This window comes from Mus musculus, chromosome 7 (assembly GCF_000001635.26).
Source record: "Mus musculus strain C57BL/6J chromosome 7, GRCm38.p6 C57BL/6J".
Classification (NCBI taxonomy): domain Eukaryota; kingdom Metazoa; phylum Chordata; class Mammalia; order Rodentia; family Muridae; genus Mus; species Mus musculus.
Genome location: NC_000073.6, coordinates 55,161,050 through 55,177,223, shown reverse-complemented (window position 1 = coordinate 55,177,223; position 16,174 = coordinate 55,161,050). Strand labels below are relative to the sequence as shown.

At 35.6% G+C, this 16,174-nt stretch overlaps 1 protein-coding gene across 2 annotated transcripts in view; it reads right to left on the bottom strand.

The window, feature by feature from the left end:
• Positions 1-16,174, bottom strand: part of Luzp2 (leucine zipper protein 2) — a 433,644-nt gene that overhangs the window by 91,665 nt on the left and 325,805 nt on the right. For both annotated transcript variants that reach the window (NM_178705.5, XM_006540826.4), the window contains exons 6-7: positions 9,962-10,024; positions 4,966-5,028 (exon numbers count right to left, since the gene is read on the bottom strand). In NM_178705.5, coding sequence (NP_848820.4) covers positions 4,966-5,028; positions 9,962-10,024 — 126 coding nt within the window. The remainder of the gene's footprint in view (positions 1-4,965; positions 5,029-9,961; positions 10,025-16,174) is intronic.

Genomic DNA, 16,174 nt, shown 5'->3' with positions numbered 1-16,174 from the left:
TGCCTTCTGCCATCGTGCAGGGAACCATTCAGCCAGCTGTTTCACATTAACTAAGGAATTAGCTCTGCTCTTGGTTGAAACCAGAAATGTTTCATCTAAAGGAACCTCATGGCTGTAACTGTCTAAAACAGAAACTTTTAGACAGAGACAGAGGGCAATGAAGGATCTGGAATAGAGGAACTGTGCAAAAGGTTATTGATGAAGTGCAGTATGTCTGTGCGAACAGCAAGTATAACAGAAATAGAAGACAATTTTCCAACAAAATTTCAGGAAAAAAAAGACCTATGCTTTGGAATGCTGTAGATATGAATTGCTAAGTATATATAGGCAGAGGTGGTGCTATCCGTGTGATCAGCCTGAGTTCTGAGGAAGCTGTTATAGGTAATGTACACAGGAGCATCTTTTGTGGGGAGTCTACTCTCTTACAAATGAATATGATAGCAGATGTAATTTGTTTTTCCACATGAGCATTCTGGGACTGCCTTACCCAATCCAGGCCTAATGATTTTACTGCTTGTATTACCACTGGTAAAGACCCCCAGTGTACATTTCCTGTGAATTCTGCACTTGTGGTCCTATCAGGGACGAAATTTACAGTTGTCTGTCTCTCCTTTTTATAAAGTGCTGTGTCTGTGGCTCAACTCTTCAATTATCTTAAGAGGTAACTCACCTCTCTTACTATGCATAGGCTAACAAACAGCCTTGTAAGTGAATAAATAGTGCTAATTTTGTATGAACAAAATCAAGGATATTTACAAATGTAGATTTGGCTTTGTGTCTTTGTTTTCTGAGACAGTGTTCCACTGTATAAGCCTGGTTTTTCCTGGAACTAACTATGTGGACAAAGCTGGGCTGAAACTCATAGAGGCCAACCTGCCACTGCATCCAGAGCACTAGGGGTAAAGGGGTGCATCACCAGCCCATATGTAGATCTGAAATGTCTCCTGTCATGGCAGAGGATAAACATCTAATGATGTTGCCAAAAGAGCCTTCAAAGGACAGCCATTTGGTTCTGTCCTCTGAAGTTGCTTTCATTGCCATTAGGAGAAAGGATAGGCAAGCAAGACTCTTTAAAAATTATAGAAAGTGCAGAATTTGTGAATGTTTATAGCTTTCTTTTGCTTTATGGTGATAAGAAAATTTAAGTTTGGAATAGAGATATGTCTGTATTTTTCTGTATTTTAACTGGAGAGTGGAGATATTTGAGGAAATTATCTACTAGAAATGAGATCTGTGCTCTCTTCAAGATGCTTAACCATGTACCTAAAATATGCTGTGACTTTTATTTCATAATATCAGACACTAAAATAACCTATGACTAGTATTTATGTACTTAACTTTCTGAGTAAAAAGTCATAGCATTTCTTGTGACCTTGTGCATCTGATCACAGAGTTGGATCTGTAGTACCTCCAGACACTTTTGGAAGGGAAATGATTTTCCACAAAAGATTCATGATACCTTACTGTTCCTTCTGTACCAAAAAATATGGAATCGCCTTAATCTAGTGTAAATTAAATGCTCTTTTCAGTGGGAAGTCTGATTGGGAGGCCAGGGCATAAACTTTTTATGGTATTTTAAGGTAAATCAACAAACCCAAGGTCACCCAACCCTCAGACCCAAAGGGAAGTTTGCTAACAGAATTACTGTCTTTATTTTGACTATCTTCAGTAACATCAAGAAATGTTACAGGCTTCACAGTTCCAACTTTTCTATTGCACCTCTACAACAGCATTCAATTTCCACTACAGTGATGAGACACAGACTATCCAAACCTATCTGAATACGGTGGCTCTGCAGAAGCACCAGACTGCCTACACCAAATACTTAAATTGTATTGAGCCTTGGCATAAAGCTTGACATCTGAGTGCCAGCTAGGAATGAGTTTTGGAAATTGTATCAAATTTTGAAATGAGACTTTGAGGTTAGGTGGGAAGTCAATAGAAAAGGATAAAAGGGTTATCAGCAATATCCAGAATTGATACAGTCTGAAATGGGGTTAAATACAATCGTAATAACATTTATAATATATTTTGAAACCCAGCCTTGTGATATGTACTCATAGACCCACCATGACTTATATACCCTTACCACTAGAAAGAGTTCCTATATACAAACAAGAGAACTCAGAAGCGAAGAAGAAAGCTTCCTCACACAAAAATACTTCCTAAGTGTCTAAATTTTCAAAATACTTAATAACAAACTTGTCCATGCTACAGTTCCCCACAAGAAAAAGATGCCTGGAGCAAATCTATAAACTTTTGATCAATTGCAGATATTTCCACATCTTCACTGAAATGCACTCATGAGCTTCACAATACTCATCAAGCGCTGAGAACAGACTCCTCTGTAGCTGAAGTGGAACACATGCACAATAAAAGATTTTGAACAAATGCATGACCATGCATCCAGAACTCGTACATAAAAATCATGACATTATATGTAATTCACTTTAAAACTTTAGGATTGGCTTCTTGCCCAAAATTATTAAAAATAAATCTTGAGCTTCCAGTAAAATTTAACATTTGAATATTAGAATACATTTGAAGAAACAAATATAGCTATTAAAATTACATGTCATCATATTTAATAAGAATTACATGTAATCTTTTAAAATTGTGTATATACCTATCATCTACCTATTTATCTACCTACTATCTATCTCTCTACCATCTATCAATCTATTTGTCTATAATCTTTCATATTAGTAGTGTAAATGAAAAGGTAAATGAAGCTATTTATATTTTATGTTTTACATAGAAGTAACATGGCCTCAAAATTTATTTAGTTTTAATAAGTTAATAAACTTGTATGTCTTATACTCAAGAGCATAATTCTAATGTGATATCTTTTAAATTAGTTATCCAGGAATACTGTAAGCATTGAACACATATATGACCCATACAATGCAAGACTGTTTTTTGTTTATTTGTTTTTTCAAGAATTTCTCTGTTATGTATCTCTGTCTGTGTTGGAATTCAATATGTAGATCAGGCTAGCCTTGTACCTACAGAGATACACCTGTCTGCTTTCTGAGAGGTGGGATTAAACGCATATGCCAATGCTCTCAGTCTTCCACATGATTTGAAAATAAATAATAAATAATAAATAACTGCTAGTGTATATGCAAACAAATTGTGGCATTTATGTGTAAGGTCCTTTCAAAGGCCTTGATTTGTTCTTTGTGCAATAGAGTCCATATTTCCTCTTCATTGCTGTGTGAAGGTTAGACATAACTACACACTCAAAGCATTGGATAAAACACAAAATGTTAGTGGCTCACTATGTGATACCTTTGAGTGCTCAATACTTTCAACTGAACAACACTGGATGAGTCTCAGATATTCTCTCTGTAAACTTTTCCAACCTTCTTTCCTTTGCCACAGATTCATAGAAACTAGTTCTTCCTCAAAGCAGCCATAACTCTGACCAATAAAACACCATCTTCTGTGAGTCTTTGGAAGGGCTAACCACAAGACACACTCTGATCTACAATGGGTAATCACAGGTAATAGATGACACAACATTCCAGAGGTGAGAGGCCAAGCCTCCGAATGAACACATGCCAGAAAGACTGCAGGGAAATGGCACAGACAAGCTCTTCTGAACATCCCTTAATCAGTTATGAGATCTTGTTCTTTATTTAATCACATTTACACAGGGTTGTTTATTCTCTATTGAAATTACTCATAAACAATGACAATTTTCTCCAGGTATTTCGAGCTTAATGTCTGACAGGTCCAGATGTTTTCTAAGGGCTCTGGGGACTGTGGATTAAAGGGCACCAAATCAAAGGCAGGAAGAACATATGTCACAATGTGCTAGGATAACGTGCTACATTCAAATACCAGTTGACATAATTAGCACATTTCCTGTAATCCTAAAGCCCAGAGTTAGTGCAGTACAGCACTCCACCATTTCTTGATTCTCCATAAAAATCAGTTCACTGTCACAGTTAGTAAAATATTTTTATCAGTGAAAGTAACAGTCAAATTTTCACTTAAGGTGATCATTACAGGTAAAATGTTTTAAGAAGTAAATATTATATAAAATTAATCTCATTTTACTGACATATTATTATACCTACTTATAAAAGCCTAAATATCTATCCCAGTACTGCAGGTGATAAAGCAGATAGATAAAGAATACACGTCAAGGGCCTTTATTCTCTGTGCCTGGATGAGAATGAGCAGGCTAATTTGATTTTGGTGCTGTAAGGAATTCTCATGAACTTAATTATTCAACACAAAAAGTTCTATAGTTTTTAAGATAACAAATATGAAATGAATGCCATGGGGTTAAACGAAGGAAACTGGGGAAATCATTCACTTATCCTTTATTCTTCAAATTCTATGAGCACATACGCTCCTCTTTTGACTTTCTTGCTTCATTGGTAAAAAGACCCAAGCATTTAAATCAGTGATAACAAACTTAATCTCTCCTTGTAAAGATCTGTAATTTAGTCACATCTACAAAGTCTCCTATGACAGAAGAGAATGTTCATGAAGACCAGAAATTCAGAACTGAGAATCCCCAAGGGAAGCCATTCATCTCTTCACATTCTCAGCAGATTCAGATTGCTGAAGTTCAGATGTTGATTAGATAGACTTGTGATTGAATGTGTCAGTAAACTTTTGCTAAGATTGCAAGGTCACCAGTAAAATGTATGGGCTGAAACTTTCTCAAAGTATCCTCTATTTTATGGAAATCTACCAAAGACAATTCATCCAAATTCATAATGACCATAATGACTTACAGGAGCTTTACTACATTAGAATCAACTCTGCCTCTGACAACAAATAGACCTATACTCTTTAATTAAGAGGTAAGAAAATAGAGGGAATCTGAACTCAGCTAAGAGCAATTTTTCATTAGAAAGTCTAGCAATTACAATTGGTTCAAGTAATATTTTTGGCAGCTTAGGTGTTGGGCCAGCATTTTGGAGTGGAAGCAGGAAAGATGCTTACCTTAAATAACAAATCTTTCTTCCCATAACGGAGCTCTTTCAGCTGGGCTTGGATTTTTTTAGACTGTAAAAGTAGAGATGTGCATTAGTGCCTCTGCTCACTTATATTTTCAATTCTGAAGTTTTGAATTTTTCACACTACACAGGAATAAATGTTTCAGCCTAGTCAAATGGAATCCCATAATTTGGATAATCAACAGAGAAGACTAAACTTAGCTTTGGCATCAGACATGCAGCCATCTGGGTCAGGAAGCAAAAATTCGTGGTCTCTTCAAAAATTTATATGTTTAAAAAGATGTTACTTAAATAAACATTCTGTCTTCTACTCTATACCCAACATACGAAATATCTGTAATTCAGGCATGATAAACAAACTAATTTTAAGTGGCAATTTCATGTGTGATGTTTAAATGCAGTTGTCTCTGTTTTTATTTAATTACTTTTTAAGATCAGTGATGGGTAAGTGTAAATGGATGGCCAGTTTTAAAGCACTGTATTTCCAACGGAGATCAGCAAACAAATTGAAAAAACAGAATGACAAATTCTATGATTTAAGGGTGAACTGGGTTGCAGAGATACACACATTTAGCAGGGTCATTATAAGTATAAAAATGCTAAACAAATTCAATTGTTTCCAGTGACATATTGTTACAAGCATTTATCTGTATTGTGATAATTTATCTCTAATGTATCGAAGAAAATTATATATCCTCAGTCTTTTAGAAAAGATACAGTTACCAATATTTAATGTGAGTACTTCTGTTCACTGAGTTTCTACTATTGAAATAATACATCCTCATATTTTACTAGGGCGAAACATCCACATCGGCATATACACACATGCACATATACACATGAGCATGGGCGAATATACAAAAGTTAAGAAAGAATAGTCCTTACTTCTTTGACACACATCCTAAAATCAGAATGATGTGAAAATTAGCATGTTGTTTGATCTGAAATCACATGAAGATTTGTGAAGTGGTTCAGGGCAGCTTTACTTATGAACTCACTGTGATAGCATAAACAAAGCCTTTTGAACCCCAGATTAAATTCCAGGATGGAGAGGAAAATCAGTCTTTTCCAGGGATGAGGCCTGGAATTGGTTATCCAATACCAAGTTGTCAATCCTAAAAACACAAACATGCAGACAACACTCAACAGGCCCAAAGGACTAAATTTATATATTTTATATGCATATGTAACAATAATGATAATATATATAGGTTGTCAATTGGAGAGGTAGCAGAGATCAGGAGCTTTGGAAGAAAAAATATGAGGGAGGAAAGGGAAAAGGGAGTGATGTGAATAGATTGTAAACAAATGAAAAGTATATGTCTTAAAAAAGAAGTTGGTAACAGGGCTGTTTGAAGCTAGTTAGCTTGTTTATAAAAAAAAAAAGTATCTCATGCCTATCAAAAGTTATCCTTTCTTGACAGGAGCAGTGTGTGAAATGTCCTATGTTAAGAAGACCAAAATTTACTAGTGAGAATATAGGATTGCCAGTGGCTCTTAATAAAGAATATTTACATGTGACCCTCCAATCTCTGGAACTTTTACTTTGGAATTAATAGGTCCTACAACTGTTCTCTTTCAGAGTTTCCCAAGTGTTACAAAAAAATGAATACTGGTTCTGAGCCTAGCTTCAGACTAACTTTGTTTTCTATGATGATTTTGATTTACATGGCTATAAGTACTTATGCCACTCATTTAGTAAACAACAGTCCTGTCCCAGTCTGGTACTCAGGACTCTTAGCTAAGATAAGGAATCTCTCAGGGAAACAGACTTCCTCTCACATAGTGTTCATAAGTGTGGGAAGGAATTGGCAGATCATTACTGCACATAGTATGTATTTCTATGACCTGTCCAATGCCATCTTCACTCTGCCTCATAGTTAGTGCTTTATTTCTCAGGAGTCACAAAGGACTAATTTTAACCATTTATGATATCCATTTACAATCTGTTTTACATAGAAGTTGTACAGTATGATTTAAGCTTTTCCTTATAACCATCAATATTTAAAGTGCTTTTTGATAGTGGCTTTAGTAGATAAAACTAGAATTAAATTGAGATTTTTCCCCCATATTTTTTTGCATTTAGTGACCAGACCATGGTAGTTTTCTTGCCCTTTGTTATCATGAAGATAACATCCAGATCTAATTATCAGTACACGAATAAGCAAAATCCTTTCTGATGTTTTTACAAAGATTATTCAAAAACAGAGACATCTGAAGAAATATACCTATTGTGGAATGCATGCTAATTTGAACCCATATAACATACTGTTTTAACTTGACAGCAATATTTAGGTCTATTAAGATTATCAAAAGAAAGAAGACTCTAACAAATGATATAACATTTGGGATGACAGTAACTTTACTTTCACTACATAGATAATTGTAAATGCAATATTAAATTTCAGATCATGAAGACCATGGAGTCTGCATGTGTATGAGCTAATTAAAGCAGGGAATAATAAGGACAGCTAGAAGAAAATGATGCAGTTGTAGGCAGCCATGAAGGAACATTTTAACTCCTTAGTCTCATTTAGAAGACAACTGTCTAATCTGAGATTCCATTTTACAAATTTATGTTCAAATAGCTTTCTTTCTATGAAATAATAGTGGTGGTGATGGCAGATGGTGTTGATAGCATTTTCTGTTTGGAATGTTTGTCGTACAACTATTTCCTCTGAATTGAAACAGCTCTTAGAGGGAGGAGGGAGGCTCCCAAGACTTAGGACGCTAATGATTGTCCACCAGGCTCAGGAAGCCCAGGAATTCAGGAAGACTCATGGCAGCCTCAGCATAGTCACATAAACAGTGGCAACTGCTGGGTAGAGGGGAATCTCTAACCCACTAAGCTCCCTTCAATATGCACCATAGCCAGAGGTATAGCTTTCTCGAGGTGTTGCCTATGCTGCGGTGAGGATTTCAGTGATGCAGCTGTTTTTACTCATTCTGTTGCTAGTGCCCTATGTGCAGTGAATACACAGTCGTTCACATCTCTCCAGGAAAAGCCATAGCACATGTTCTTCTCTGCCAAATCACAGCGCATTTCATTCCTGCATGGGTCTAGAGTTGAGAGTTGGTGACTCCGATGACATGCTTCCTGCAGCTTCTCTCCAGCTGAGAAGACTGTCATTTTCTTTTGAATAAGAATGATGAATCAAGTAACAGAATTTTGCGCATATTGTTTTAAAATACTGTTGTGGCAGCGTAAACATTTCCCTTGTTACCCAGAGTATTAAGCTCTAATATTGTTCTATAAATATTTAACAAGCTACAGCAAAAATGAATTAATTATGTGAACTTACTGCATTTCACCCACTAAGGAAATAATATGAGGAACATAGCAATGAACATATGATATTTAATTTTTACTGAGCCAAGGGAATATATAACAGTTCTTGAATGAAGAGGGTAAAGTATAAATGTAGGGACTATTTAATTTTTCCTTTTTAATTTTTGAAACATAAGCAATGCCTCTAGTGATCCCTTCTCTCATGTACTTGAATTTTGTGGGCACCCTGGCAAAATATTCATTGTCTTATAGTGTAGCTTTTACCCAGATATTTTTTTATTTTTGTGTTTCTGGAGATAGAGTCTTTCATGGCTCATGCCTCCATCAAAATCACTATCCTAGCTAACAATGACCTTGAACTCCTGATCTTCCTGACTCTATAGCACAAAGTGCTGGTATTACAAGTGTCTGCATCCCATCTGTCTCAGACACTTCGTATTCAAAACATCACCCCTGCAGACTATATCAAGGTATCCAGAACTGTCAAAAATACACATTTGTCATATTTCAATAATCCTAATAATATGAACGATGTCATGTTTATTTCTGTCCAAACACAGCACAATGTAATAAAATAAAACAATTCCCTGGATTGGATCTACAAACTACTCAGTTTGATTTTTCTACTCAAGAAGAATCAACATTTGCATTCTATGTCTTTGAGTTTTCCACCAAATATGCATATATTATTGGAAACTTATTCTCCACAGAATGTAAACTTTGAGGTATGGTATTTTTTGATAATGGTTTTGCCTTAGAATACATCTTGAACTTTTAGTATTGCCTAAGTCTGTGAACTTGATTTGACAAAGAGTGAGGAAGTTTATATTTTTTTTTCTTTACTGACTCATGACAACATTTCTCTCTACAAAGAAAATTCTCCTTTTGCATCTCTAGAAAGGTGATGGAAAGGGATTCAGGACAAAGGGGAGTTGGGTTAATATCATAGTTAGACAATGATGGGTCTTTTTGAGCAGTTTTCAGCCTCTCTAAGTAAGCTGCCTTCCATCCCAGGCATCATGTCTTCTTGGAATGCAAAAGCTTTCAGGTTTATTCTTTATCATCCATGGGATTTTCATGTGCAATTTATCTTTATGCATGCTCTCTAAGTACCCCTGGGACACAGGATTCTTGTCTTTTCTGTTTGAATTATACTTACTTGTAAATTTCAGTATTACTCTACTACTATCTTTAAAAGTCCCTACAAGTTATGGTTCTATATTACACTTAGGATCAGGTCAGAACTAGATAAAACTGACTACTGTGGTTAGATATGTATTACTCAGAATAGTGTTTGCCACTCCTTGAGTAATCCATGAGACAATCTTGCTGCACAGAAAAATACACACACACACACACAAACAACAAATGGGTGTATTTTTTGGGGGGGGGGTAAGGTAAAATTAACCCCAGAAACTTTTTTGGTGGATATAATAAAGCATAGGAGAATTCACTAGGCATCTAGTAATTTTCTACTGGGGGACACTCAATCCATACAATTGAGAGAGGAATTAGAAAATCATCTTAGGAACTTTCATTGAATGCACTTTTAGTTTCTCATTTGTGCAATGTAAATTACTTTCTATTCAGAGTTTTCATTTGTGCTAGAGAAAAAGCTATTAGCTCTTTAGATTATGTGAGATTTAATTTAATATTAAGTCATTAAACTTATGAAAATAACATATGTACTCACCTCTTCTGCATGAATCCCACACAGCTTGCTTCCTGACAATAATTTGTTTTTCAAACTTTTATTCTGAGGAAAAGAAAGAGAATTTTATACAAAAAGTGGTCAGTTATTAAGAACTCTCTTAATGAATTATGCCATATAATTCTATGTTTGGCTCATAAATTAAAGCTATATGTTATCTAAAGAATTATAGGAGTGTATTATTCATTCTAAAACCAATTTTCAATTAAAAATTAATGAATTGATATTAGGATAGTCACTCAAAGCAATAAAACTTTGGCTAATGATATGGCCAAGGTCAAGGTACTTGCCACCCATTGTGATGACTTAAGATTGTTAACAAGACCCACATGATGGAAGGAGAAAACTGACTCCCGAAAGTGGTCTTCTGATCTCCACAGGCATACCATGACACATGTACACAGGCACATGCCTGTGTTTATGCATGCATGCACACACATGCATGGACACACGCACGCACATACACACTCAGTGGGTATACATAAAATGTAAACAAATCAAAACAAAACCTTTCCCTTTATTTATTCTTCTTTATTTTTACATGTAGTTTTATAAAATAATCTCTGCTTTACGTGGGCACTCCACCGTATCGTATCTTCTGCAACCATCTCTCACATCACATCTGCACAAGGGACAACTTGTTCTCTATTATAATAAAGCCCCATCCTCAACAGAGTATCTGCATCACCCATGAAGAAGACCAGTTTTAGGATCTTATAACTTATGCATGGGCTTCATATATAAAGTTTCTTCATGTTTAAAAGCTAGTTCTGATTCCAGACCCCAGCAATGATTAATCTGTAGTTCTGATTCCAGACCCCAGCAGTGATTAATCTGTTAACCTCATAAATCTTCAAACATTGGCAGACACTGTTAGATAAGTATTTGTTTCTCTGACTCTTCCTGGTCATATGAGAACAACCAGAATTGTATGTCACTGGTTGTGATGTAGACTGAGCTTGGGACTGGGACATGCTAGTGGGTTGCTGTTCCACTAAGATATAGGCCTCACAACCATTCACTTCCATCTGAAATGTGCAGAGAAATCTATACGAAAATGAAATATTACTTCCCTCTCTAAAATTTAATCTTATTGTCTCTCTTCCTTTGAGGCTCCATTTGACAGTTCATTAAAAAGCCAGCTTCCATTCCTTTCTCATGTTCTTACCTTCTTACTCCTCAGAACAAAATCCAAAATATAAGAGTCTCATTGTTTTCCACTGAAAATCTCACAGAGATTAGAAACTGTAAACATGGCAGCCTTCAAAGCACAGAGATTCTGATACTTTCACATTAGTCTTTATTCTTTCTTAATAAGCATTTTTGCTATACTCAAGTTATACTGTCACTTCCTAATTCAGACAGCCTGATAGGCCAGCTGTCTTACAGTATAAACTGACACTGTGTACCCTGTGTCTACACTCATTTCAATTTCTGTTAGTGTTTATGAAATTTTCTGCTTACACATAGTGAGAGCAACCCTCCTTCCAACTGCTTGTGTCAAAAGGCAAGGGGAGAGAAAGAGTGAGGGGAATGAGGAGGGGGGAGAAAAAGAGAGAGAAAAAGACAGAGAAGGAAGGAGGGAGGGAAGGAGATCAATAGCAGACCCTCTGCTCTGGCCTCTCTCAACTATTTGCAGATCCTGATGGGACCTCCTGCTTTCCTGTCTCTTGTTGATCCCCCCTACCTTGTCAGAAATATCCCACCCCTCCAGCTATAGTCCTTTTCTGTGTGTCAGCTTCTAATATCTAGGAACACATTTCACTCAAAACTCCTAGTGGTCTCACCTATCAGGATTCTGAATTTTGTACTAGCTGGCTACAAACTCTCCTAAAACCAGAGAGAGCAACAGAATAATTACAAAAGGAACAAAACACCTACCCAACAATGACAAGACTAGATTTTAACATCTAGAATTGCAGAATTATTTCTTCCTAATCCAAGATACCAGTGTAAAGACACAATCAATAAGAGCCAGGATAATATCTCTTCACTAGATCTAGCAGTTCCTGGATATTCCAACATGGCTGAAGGACAAAAACAAACAACAACAAAATGAACCATCCCCACCCCAAACCAAAACATCTTAAAATAGTTTTAATGAAGTAGAGTTCCTTAAAGAAAAAATGAATAAAACTTTTTTTAAAAGTGATTTTAGTATTTATTTCTAAGTTCTAAAAAGTTTCCTTATGAAAGCTGTCTAAGAAAAAGGAAAAGGGGCTTCTAAGAAAAAGGGGATAAGGAAATGTAAGAGAATGGGGGACTAAGCAGTTAAGGGGATCCTGGCTAAGGAAAAAAGAACACCTATGAAAGGACATGAATTAAACAGTTCAAGAACTGAAAATGAAAATAGAACCAATAAATTAGGAAAAATTGGATCAGAGAAATTTAGGAACTCAAACAGAATCCTCAGAGACAAGCCTTACCAACAGAATACAAGAGATGGAAAAGAGAATCTGAGACATTGATTGCACAAAGAAGAAATGCACATCCCAGGCAGAGAAACATACTATAATATCCTGCCACAAAATATCCAGGAATCTCAGGACACCATATAAAAGACCAAATCTAAAAATCATGAGAATAGAAGATGGAGAAGAAACTCAGGTCAAATCTCAGTAAATATTTTCAATTTAATCACAAAGGAAACATTTTTTAGCTAAAAGAAGAAGATGCCTATAAAAGTACAAGAAGCATACAGAACACCGAATTGACTGGACCAGAACAGATAATTCACTGGTGACATAATCAATAGACTAAATAAACAGGACAAAGAAAGGCTATTAAAAGCTGAAAGAGAAAAAGGACCAAGTTACATAATAAAAGCAGATATATTGGCGTTACACATGTCTTCTCAATGTAGAACTAAAATCCAGAAGGGACTGGACAGATGTCCTGTAAAGTTGAAGAGGCCAGAGATGCTAGGCCACACTACTGTATGCATCAAAAATTTCAATCACCATAGACAAAGAAAATAAGACATTCCATTATAAAGACAAATTTAAACATATCACCTTCAAATCTAGCCTAAAGAAGGCACTAAGGAAAATTCCAATCTAAAAAGATTAACTATATTCAGGAAAACCACGGGAATTAATAATGCAGATCAACAAATCAAAAGAGGGAACAGTCAAAGCTTTCTCCACAGGAGTGGCCACTGAGTCTTTGAAGTGCCTTTAGAACAGGGCCCAGCCCCAGCAGTGGTCAGCCAAGACAAAGGCATTGTTTTTATGCTCAAGTTTTCACTATTGAGTTCATTCTTAGTCATGCAGTTGACATTTGTCTTTCAGACTCTGTTTTCAGTCTTGGAAAGAGAAACATGAATTGTCATAAATGTTTTCAAATTGCCCATGCTCCTAATTAGAGAATACAATGGATACAAAAACAAATGATGAAAGACAAATGTTCACTGCATAGGCATTGACAAAGGATAGTTTAGATCCACAACTCATCCTCTGGATGTATGTATACTCACGTTGTTTGTGTGGGAAACCTTATATTAAAGAAAATATACAAATTCTACCCTAAATTTTAGAAAAAATGACAATAATCCATACATGTATAAATACACATATTCATATGTTCATGTGTCTGTGTAAGATTACATGGAAATGACACAACCTGTAAGGCTTTTGAATACAGTAATGTAATGATAACGAAAAATGCAGAAATAACGATATCTATATTTTGAATTAAAATGAATAAAACTTATATGTGTGAACTTAAATCTAAAAAATATGAACATTTCATATGCTTATATGATGGGATTGTGGTGTTTCCAGGATATATATTTGTTTTTCTAATGGAATTTAGCATTTCACTGCGATTTCTTAGAACCAAATATTATCCAAGTGAAAAATGTTCATATGTGAAGCAAGATGGGTTATGCTGTGAATAGTCTGTGCACACGTGTAAGTGCATGGGTAAAAACATTCTGAAGTTTTCTGGCTCTTACATCACAGAACGTTTTTTTGTTGGTTTGTTTGCTTTTGTTTTTTGTGCATTTTTCCCCAGTGGTTTTTGTTATTCCTGCTGTTTATATTCAGTTTGATAATCTTTTAACTTAAGCTGAATCGGCAACTGATATTACAAAGCTTCCAGTGCCAAAAACGGTATCCTCCAGCATTCATTTTCAATGGATGTGAATCAATAACATTTGTGAATGAGTGGAAGAATGAAAGGAGAATACTCAATGAAGACTATATATTGTAAGGGGAAATCTGAAGATCCATCACAAGTAGCATGTCTGCTCCGTTTCTTCATCTGATCACAGTTGAGCATCTTAAATTCAGACTTCCTAAATAACATTTCTATGATTTTTTTTTTGCTGTGATGATTCTTGGGAATAAAAAGGAAGTAATAATACACATATTTGTTAAACTAGGTAATAAACACGCTCTCGGTATCTTAAAACGTGGAAACCATGATGGACTAATGTATTATTCAGTGCTCACAAATTATCATTAGTGCCAAGGAACATGGACTTTTGATATTTCTTCTGTACCCACTGCCAGTTCCTGGCATGTGTTTTAAGTTCAAAGGCTGTGATTCTTGAGCAATTATCGACCATAGCCCTACTTACCAGCATCAGCTGTGTTAATGAATTTTGTAAAGACCTTAATCTGATGATCCTGTAAATAAAAAGTGGTGTTTCTAAAGGATCAGGATGAAGCTACTGCACTGTACTGTATGACACTGAAGAACAAGGTCAACCCTGTGAACTGTTGATTTCAATATTTACTATCAATTAGGTGGTATTCAGAAGTAAACTGGCTTAAGGACAAAAACATCCTTACAGTTTTTGGAAAAGCACCTTGCACTTACATCTGAACTGTTTAGGAATGCTGTTTAATAGCACACACTGCCTCTATTTGAAGCACACGTCCAAATATGATACAGTGTAGGCAAATACTTTTAATCATTTATGTCTATGGGTGGATTATCTGCATGTGTATTGGTGCACCACATAAATTTTGTACCCCAGAGACCAGAAAATGGTGACTGATCCTCTAAGCTTTGTTCTACAGAAGGTTGTTAGTCACTGTCTGAATGCTGTGAATTGAACCTCGGTCTCTGTCATGAATCACTATGTATAAACCACTGTATATAAGCCACGGAGCCATTCTCCAGCCCTGCAAGCAAACCTTTTTAATAAACTCATCCTTTAAATCTGGGTTTCATCTTTGATGGTAATCTTTCAGCATAGCTCACAAAATAGCTTGAAGGAATGGAATCTCTTACAAAACAGATATAAGACCACAAGCACAGTAATGCTTGTCTAGATGTAGGTAAAACAATATCAACAAAAACAGCAGATTACTATGCAGAGCCCTTATTTTGAAGAATATTTCCAGATAATATCAGATGCTAATCAGATATTAATAATGATTAAATGGTTCACACATTAAAATTATAGGGAGGAGTCTTTACATAATATAAGGAAATCCTGTGATGCTTGACAAAACAGGCTTGGGTCCAATGGAAAGAATCATCTACAATCAGAGATGGTGGCAACCAGTGAAAGGCAATGAATCTGTATACTTAATTACAAGGTGGAATGATGAGTCCTCAGTGAATTCTCATGATGAAAATTAGATGCTAAGCAAATGTAATATCATCAAATAAAACTGCACATAAATGTATTTATCACATTTCTTTTCAATTAAAATGAAATATACCACTGTGGCCAGGATGTTGAAAATATGCAGAATTGTACATTAATTTCTCCTAAGTGCGATTAAATCTAAACTAAGGAAAAACACCTGCAGTGCTTTATCCAAAATAAACCCAGACATGGCTGTGTCTCGCCATGGAAAGTATCTTCTATTTTAGAACCTCTTAACTCTGGTTGTGCAGAGGCAACTTTAATGGACTTCTTTCGGCTCATATTTCTTTCTGCTAAAATGTTTTACTTTTTCTTAATTGGCCACTAAATGGATTTGCTCTTTCAAATATGTCATGTTGCAAATGGAAAGCTTATATTGCACATTGTAGGAGCCCTGGGTTTGGGTGGGTATTGCAGACACAGGTACTTTGCTCCACAAAGCCTGGCAAAGGCAACATTTTAAAAAATCCTGTGTCTGCCTCAGATCAGGCTGCTAGGAAAAAAAAAAAAAAAGAAAAAAAAAAGGACATAGACAAGGCAGCTTACAAATAACAGACCTGGATTTCTTTTATTGTTTTAGAGTTTGGAAC